The 8,707-nt window shown below is 48.8% G+C and overlaps 1 protein-coding gene across 1 annotated transcript; it reads left to right on the top strand.

Moving 5' to 3' along the window:
• Positions 1-8,478, top strand: LOC119458085 (mucin-13). Its single transcript, XM_037719899.2, has 9 exons — positions 1-195; positions 287-1,102; positions 1,606-1,718; positions 2,144-2,387; positions 4,853-5,008; positions 5,116-5,185; positions 6,590-6,636; positions 6,702-6,783; positions 8,003-8,478. The coding sequence occupies exons 1-9, from the start codon at positions 15-17 to the stop codon at positions 8,238-8,240; spliced, it is 1,947 nt and encodes a 648-aa protein (XP_037575827.2). The 5' UTR covers positions 1-14; the 3' UTR covers positions 8,241-8,478.
• The last annotated feature ends 229 nt before the right edge of the window (positions 8,479-8,707 follow it).

Below are 8,707 nucleotides of genomic sequence, written 5' to 3'. Positions count from 1 at the left end.
GTCGCTCTGACATCATGTTCGAAACTGGCATAAAAGCCAACTCCGATGAGGCACGGACGTCAGAGCAGCAAGCAGCCGGCAAGAAACAAGACACGCGCGTTTACGCACCAGTGCCAAGGAACTGCTCGATCGGCTCGGACATGTCTCTTCACCGTCGCACGGCGACGGTTTGCCTGCTGCTGACTTTCCTCGGAGGTAGGCGTATCCGCTACGTTACCAAGCGTGCCGGCACCTCTTTCAAGCGTTTCATTATGCACATGTTGCTTTTATTCTTTTTTTTTTTTAGCCATAGCGTCCGGGCAAAATGTGTCATCGACCAAGCCTTTAGTTCACAACGCAACGATGACGGTACTCCGTCAACTTACCACCAGCTTCAGGGCGCCTTCCAGCTCCTATCCGCCCACTGCAACTGTTGAAGCCGTGACCGCCACTCCAATGGAGCCTTCAAAAAGCAGCCAAGCCGCAAAACGTACCACGCCCCCAGTTATGGTCACGACCGCGCGGCATGCTGCCACTCGGGAGACTCAAGAGGCAGCGTCCGCGGAAACATTCGTGATGCCGTCGGTTGACGGCCTGGTCAGGGGTGAAATTCGCTCGTCAATGGAGAGCGAGACCACTCCTGCCGAAGACCTAGCTGTTCCCACACCCGCGCTGGCCTTCAAAGAAGTCTTCACCAATGACGCGTCTGAACCGAGCTCGATGTCGAAGACGTCCGCTACGTCAACCGCAGACTCTCTTACGAACGTGACAGAACAAGTTTCTTCCGCAACGATGACTTCGGCCGCTTCGATCTCCAGCACCGAGTCTGAACGGGAGGACGATATCTCGTACCTCGCGAGCCTCTTCCCGGATCTGGACCTCTTCGACGACTCTACGCGAGACGGCGCTTCAACACCCCCCTCGGTGTCAACGACGACCCCGGCCGCGGACACGCCCACAATCGAAAAGCCGAGCGGATACAACATGAGCAGGGAGCGTTACTGCATCGCGGCCAGGTACTGCTACAAAGATCTGAACGAGCGCTGCGTCATGCGGCACATGAAGAGCGTGTGCGGGTGCGGCCGAGCCTTCTACAGGAACCCCGAAACATTGGTTTGCGAACGTAAGCTGTTTCGACTCCTACCGCACTCTAAGTGTTACCGCATGCGGCCAGACAGTTTTTCACCTTCCGCTTTCCTTTGCTCTCAGGCCCTTCTCGGCTCTTATTTCACTACACTATCTAAACATTTTGGATTTTGCGACAAGATTTGATTAGGCATTTCGTCAAGTTCAAGCACGCCCTCCTTCTAATGCATAAGAAAGTACGCCTGTCCTATTATTCTCACTCCAACTTGGGCACACAAGTATCGTCTCTCTTCTCGTTTTAGCACCAACAAGCGCAGAGAGCCGCGCTTCCACTGCCCTCTCCTTGCGTCCGTGTAACTCCGCTGCTGTCACTGACGAAGCTAGTGAATTCATCACTCCCTCGATCCTCAATTCAACCGACTTCGTCTCTCCTGTACCCGTTATCGTACTTTTCTCGCTCACGCCCACTAAAACTTGACGCGTGTTCACATCGGTCGGTACTATTCCATTCACGTCCCTTTTTGTCACACCGCCTCGCAGGGAAGCTGCCATTGCTCGTCTCCCTGGAACTTCCCGAGCACTCGTACGTGCAGGAGGTCGCAGACAAGAAGTCCCTCGAGTTCAAGGCGTACGAGTCGGCAGCGCAGCACTTGGTAAGGGAAGAGGCCGACCCCTTGGCCTTCCCTCCTCTCGCCAGCTACGAGCCCGAGGATCAGGCCTTCCGGATGTTTTACGGCACAGAGCCTGCTCCCAACGCCACGGAAGCGACGACCGCTTTTGCTTTATCTAGCCAGGCTTCTTAAATAACGCTGTCCAGTTTTTTTTTTTCTTGTTTATTATGCTGCATGTGGCGAGCTCCTAGAGCTGCCGCGGCGAAGTGAAATAAAATTTCTGCTTACATGTTCCACTTATCGTTTCATGGCTTGCGGCACGGTTCTTACAAATGTTACCGTAATTTTTCTTCCTTTCACGGCGAACTTCAGCTCGCCATTCTTGCTAGCAGTACTGCGTTCTAGTCTGATAACTTCCTCCGAAAACCCACTTTTGACCACGCTACACGTTTACTATTCCTTCGCAGATTTGGGGTCTGGTGAAGAGTTCCAAAGTGCTCGCTAGCACGGTTATAGACGTCGAGGTCACGGGCTTCCGTCCTGGGCTGCTGGTGCGCAGTAGGCTCGTGGTCATGTCGTCCCTGGTGCACAAGCTCGCCGGCAACGTGTCCGGAGCCGTGCAACGGGAGATCCGCACGGCCATCGGCGGTCATAACTCGACCGGACTCTTCCTGCGGACCGGAAACATGAGGACTGTGGCCGCTGACGTAGGCAAGTTTACGTTGTTACTCGCAAAGTCACGTCGAATGCCAGTAGCGCGACCCGCTGAATTTGTCTTGGTGCTCGGACTTCCTCGGACGTGATCGACTAATCGTTTTTTCCTCGTGTTACGTAGTGCCACTAAGAATGTTAAGGTAGGCATGCATTAGTAAATTAGGCTTCGTAAGTAGCAACTGCCGCTCTTGCCGAGAGCGTTATGTTTGTGTGGCAACAAATGTCTTGTACGTCATTTTACTCTTCACGCAGCCGTATGCGAGACTGGTCACTGTTGCCGACGTCCTGAAGTTCTCGCAACCATTCACCATGACGTCATGAAGTTTGACAGCATCTAGTCTTATTGGAAAATGACAGCCCTGGCGTTCTAACGGAATCAGAATTAACTCGGCACGATAATCTCTACTGCGCTAAATGTCCCAGATAAAAAAAAAAATCTCGACTTCCCACTGTCGTACCGGCACTAAGGTTCCTTAAGCAGGAAAATGGCGCAATGGACAGAACGTAAAGAAGGGACAGGCAATGTTATTCTCTTCCTTGCGTCCTGTTCGTTGCGCTGTCCTACTCAAGTCATCCCCAAGAAATGCAAACACGCTCATTTGCATAGACTTAGGTGCACGTTAAGGAACCCCAGGTGGTGAAAATTGATCCGTAGATCCTCACTAGATCATGATTTTGGCACTAAGACCCTAGAATCTAATTGGAATACTATGTCAGCCTAGAAAGATTGTGCAGTGGCTCTTCAATATTGTCACGTTGTAGTGACGGTGCAGTACAACCTGACAATATACACCGGTATTAATGGCGTACTATGCGGAAGGCAGGCGTCATTTTTAAAGGCAAATGTTTTTGTACCCAACAACCACGTTAGAGCCGGCCGGGTTCCTTAAAGGGACGCTGAATACAAAGGTTAATCTGAGCTAGATTGATGAGATACCCTTCTAGAATATTAAAAGAAGACACTTCCCGTGAGCAGAGACTTGATAAGTCTGAAGATACGCAAGAACGAAAGATGGGCTTGAAGTTCCCGCGCTCGATCCTTTGTACATCGGATTGACAGTATCTGTTCGGGAATAGTTAAACTTATACATAAACAACTTTTATTTATTGTATTCTAAAAGAACCAGACTCAATAAACGGCCCTAACATGCCGTAACATTCTGAAATCCGTGAAGTCATACTTATGTACCGGCGCTGTGGTAAAAGTGCTAAGATCAAAAAGGGTGATCTTGCCATTTACTTTTCTTTCCTCTGGTAACCAGCCTTTCTCAGCCAAATGAATGCGACTAGTTCCTTGGAAAAAGTACTTGACCGGACTAAGCTTAAGGTAGCCCTCCATTCAGTGTCCCTAAAAATCACTGGCAAATGGTAGGTGTGGTTATAGGAGCTTCCAGAACCGGTGCATGCCTTAGCTAAGAATGTTCACGGAAATGTTATTGCTATGGTGCTCTTTTTTCATTGTTAATTTAAAGAAACAGAACTAAGCCATAGAGAATATAAAACTGTTTCTCAGTTAGAGAGAATATAAAGCTTTCTCGGCGAACGTTGCGAATATTCTTGGTCCTTAAGAGGAAGCTTTAGCTCGGGCCCAACTCCGACACGGCCTATTAAAATGCATGCGAAACGCAGAAACGCTTTTCTCAGATAACCACGGGACCGATTTTAATGAAATGTGCTGCATTTGAGAGAAAAAAATTCTAGCGACTGATGGAAGCGGAATTTCAATTTAGTGCCTGAATTTTTTTGAACAATTTTCAAAAATTCGAAAGTTCGAAAAGAAATAGTAATACGTTTACATTTATATCTGCACCAAGAACAGATATCGTGGTTCTGTAAACGGCGTCCGTTAGATCATTCAAAGCGGACAAATTCGGTATGGCAATTTGTATCTTACGTGAATTCGTTACGTTGTGTACAAGGGTTCTGCAAAAGCTGTATTTCCGTATTACAATTTTTTTTAGATTCATGTGTAACATACCAATTTTGTCCGCTTTAGATTTGCTATTAGATGCAAATCACAGAATTGTGATATCATTTTTCATTGCTGAGTTAGGGTTGTAAACTTGATAGTTTCCTTTTCTGAAAATTCGCGATTCTTGCCAATTTTTAATAAAATTGACGACCTAATGCAAATTCGAAACTAGCGGTCACTAGATTTTAAGTATTTCTTTTAAATGCAACACATCTCGTAAACTTTGGTGCTGTGGTTGCCGAGAAAAACGAATTCTCCTTTTACATGTATTTAGTTAGGAGCACCTAAGCTAAAGCTTCCTCATTAAGTGTGGTGACCGTAGTCAGCCACTTGGGATTGGGGCGTTTACCCAGCCCTCACTGGTGGTGTAAAAAGCGCCATCAGTCATGCAATCTCGTTATAGCGTTTGAATCGCTGAGCAATGTACGTGTCTGGTCCATGTTGAACAGACTAATTGTGAAGCCCAAGTGACCGGTGTCTCGCGTTGCAGCCGTGAACCCGTGTGAGGATCGCGATTCGAACTACTGCAGCCCTTACGCCATCTGCACGTACCGAAAGCAGGACTATGGCATGAGCTGTCGCTGTCTCCCTGGATACGAGGACGTGTCCCCCGACACCGGGCACCATCCCGGAGAACTCTGCTTTTGTGAGTGACGCACGAGAATGAAGTGCTTACTTGTGAGCGCCTGAGCGGCGTTATATCGTATTCGTGTGGCAACAAATGTCTTATACGTCATTTTACTCTTCACGCAGCCATATGCGAGCCTGGTCACTGCCAGAACAATGGAACGTGCAAAAGCCTCGCCTTTGGCATAGAGTGCGAGTAAGTTAGGCACACGCTTGTTCCCGTGACACCCTTGTGTCGGTTGAAACCCGTTTACGAAGTGAGGCTTTGAGCTCGACGTTTAGCAATTTTCTTTACAAGCTCTGTCAGTAGCTTCAATTGCCACATGCGAATGCGAACATATAGCGTTCTGTTTATCCTTAACCTTTTCCGTACCACGCTGTTGTCCCGAATTATGATCAAAAATGGCTAAATATTTAAAAACCCAGCTTCCCAACATGATTTACCTCCACCTGAATGAACTCGCTCCTGCATGCGCTGCCCCACGGATTGTGCACTGCCATCTACCAGAAGCATGACAAAGCGGTGACGCAAAAACCAGCCCGTCCTCAAAACCAGCATCGTCAGAAAATGAAAAGTATCATCGAACACCTGAGCTCGTCCTTGGCTGTTCTTACCAGAAACGCTTGGACGCTCGTCCATGGCACGGAGGGATTAATAATCACCTGCATAAGCCAAGGTCTAGGGTCCTGGACGCGCACGCCTGATGCCATAGCTTCAGTCCACCATGAATGTAGTAGTTCACATTAATGCGTCATTCACGGATTACATCCGCAGAATCGCTCATATGCCTGTGTCAGTAACGCGCTGCGTCCTTCCACCGCATTCATGAATACATGCATGGCTTATATTGCCTTGGTGCGTTAGACAGGGGTACAACGCGGGCAACAAGTTGACGACGGCAGCATCGCGGGAACCACCATCGCATCAGAGCCAAGCAGAAACAGCTCGCTATTCTCTTTATGTTGAACCATGGTGCACTCCAGCTAAACGCAGCCGTCGCGCAGCACTCGATTCGATATATCTAAGCGCTGGTGCACCTCATTAAGACGACGAACTAGTACGGACGATGCGTTATTTTCTCATTGATGTCAACGAGGCTGATGCAAAGTGGGGTAACGCGCTTGAAAGGAGGCACTTGTATTTGTGTGCTCCATACAGGGCCATTCGCGCGCCTGGGTTTAGGTATGCCTCAAGCGACTGAGGTAAACGTCGGCGCATAGCGTCAGGGAAGCGAGTAAATGTGCTTATCAATGTTTAGCCGCGAGCTATATTTATGACGCATGCAAAAGGTAATGCGCTAATGAAAACGGCGGCGAATCGTTCTAAAATTATTCGTTACTGTCGACCCACTCATTTAAACGGGGCCGGTGGAGCGCCGCCTACTCGTACGCCCCAAGCCGTGCGCCTCTACTTGCATATGACGGAATTTGCCGTCGCTAAACGACCCGCATTGCTAAAAACATAAGTATAGCGCACTGCCCACCATGACGACTTTTGAACAGTGCGGTGCGCCTACAGATAAATCATTCGTGGTTACCCGGCTCGTATTTTAATTCATTTTGCAGACATCGTCTAATGCTGGAGTTTTCTTTTCTTTAGGTGTCGAGACTGGTACATCGGAAATCGATGCCAATTCCAAATGCAGCGTAAGTCGTTCATGCGTACGTGGCTTCGTGACTTGCTTTTAGTGAAGACGCCTCTTCTCTCGCAGGAATCATAATCATCGTGGTGGTTGTGGCAGTGGTACTTCTCACGGTAGTCGGGGTTACATTTCACAAGTACTGGAGAAAAGGGTACGTCACAAGAGCTCTACAGAAACAAAGCGCTATTCCCTGACGTATAGTCAAATGCATCTGACACATTTTAAATGACCATCGAATTCGAAGCCACAAACTAGCAGCGCTTGCGCAGATCTTCGTTGCTTCGCCCAGTCATCTGGAATGTTCGTAAAACTCCCGAATATTGTCAGAGATGGCTCCAAACCATTAGAGGCAACGTCTAAAAACTGTGGCGCACATAGGCATATCTTTGCTCTGCCTGGCTAGACTCGAAGGCAAGGCTTGACATTTAGATTAGGGGACGCAGGAGTCTCGTACTCTGCTTGCCTACGCGAGTCATTTAACAAAACCAAGCAGTCTTTCGGTTCTCTGGTATAAGGAAGCCGTTCGTGTCCGCTAATCTCAAATTTTACTGCTTCAAATTTGCAGTATAAGACCACTCTTCCGCCAGCAGAGCACCACTTCGGTACTTTGAAATGCTTCAAACAGTGAAAAACTAACGTGTTCAGTGTTATTGGCGGAAGTTACCCGGCAATTCTTAGATGTTCCACTATTTAAAAAGCTAATCTATGTATTACCGCGGCCGTCATGCCTTCAGCGTATGCAAGGGCAATTTTTGACGCAGTTCGAAGACTGTGGTCAAAGCTCGAGTAGTTATTGATGACTCCTAAAAGTGCGGGGTGAAATTCTGAAACGCGTAATTAACGAAGTAGCAAGAATTTTTCGAAGCTTGAACTGCTGCACTCTGGGGAACGCAACGTTCGGTGACGTTCAATCTCCTAGCGCTACCACTGCAGATTATATTCCAAACTTGCAAGGAATCTTCGCACAAGAAATGAGCCGAGCTATTGAAGTGGAACCTGAGTAAACCTGGTGTAGTGAGAACCTCATGGGGACTGTCTAATAATTCCCTCAACTGTCCTTGAACTACAAGAAGTGCAACAGCCAGCTCGCATATAAGCCTGAGGCTTGTGAGCGAGGTAGGGTAGTTGGTCTCATGGCAGAACGTTCGTGCTCTGAATTAGACAAATATATGAATAACGAAATCCTAAAACTCGTAAATGATTAAGGCAGATGCAAGAAACCTTGCATTACGCTCGGAAATTCTTGCAGGCCTTTAGGGGTTCGTTCTCGGCGGAAACTTGTTCTTGCATGATGTAAGACTATGCACTGAGTTTGCGCATAAGTCTGCTGAAGTTATCTTACCTTTAAACCGATGATTCCCGTCGTTCAGGCGCCTCCAGAGTTGCAACAACCAGGTGTGCCGCATGTTGATCATGGAGCCTGTCAAGAGGAGCTCGGCCAAGAGGCACCTCGACACCAAGCTGTCTGCTCGGCAACCACCCGGCGGTGGTATTCACCAGCGCGCGTCCACCTGCGTCTCGCCCGGTAGCGACAGTCTGCGCTCTGCCTTCCCCAAGAGTCCCGAGGGCGGCCTGTCGCAGGTGGAGATTTCAGTCATCTCCAAGTGAACACGAGACCTCAGTGTGCGCGCTTCCAGGAGTGTATACGTGGACACTTTTTAGATTTCCAACTTTTTCCTCACACATTTATTTTAAAGCACGCGCCGCGGTTTTAAGGCACTAATGTAATTAGACCTGCGTCGGGTACTCCGACGCTGCACAAGGTCTCATCTTTGGTTCTGCGCTTGTCATTGCGCAGCAAAATAAAGTATGCAGATCGTACACGTTGAAATCGGTGCTTGAATGAAACGTTATTGAGGAGGATTGTTTGCTGCAGGTGATCATATCCCCCCCCCCCCCCCCCCTGCTCCCTCAGGCGCTGGCTTCCCGCTTCCTTGCTTGCGCGTGGGAGATTGAGTGCGTTCGCTCTCGGTGATAGCGCGCGGTCCCCGCACGCTTCCGCTCGGGCATACGGCGCGCGGCGAAGATTTTATCTATAGGGAACCTCACGGCGACGGCGACGCCGACGGCAGAAA

Source organism: Dermacentor silvarum, chromosome 7 (genome assembly GCF_013339745.2).
Source record: "Dermacentor silvarum isolate Dsil-2018 chromosome 7, BIME_Dsil_1.4, whole genome shotgun sequence".
Classification (NCBI taxonomy): domain Eukaryota; kingdom Metazoa; phylum Arthropoda; class Arachnida; order Ixodida; family Ixodidae; genus Dermacentor; species Dermacentor silvarum.
This window is presented reverse-complemented; position numbering and strand designations above follow the sequence as displayed.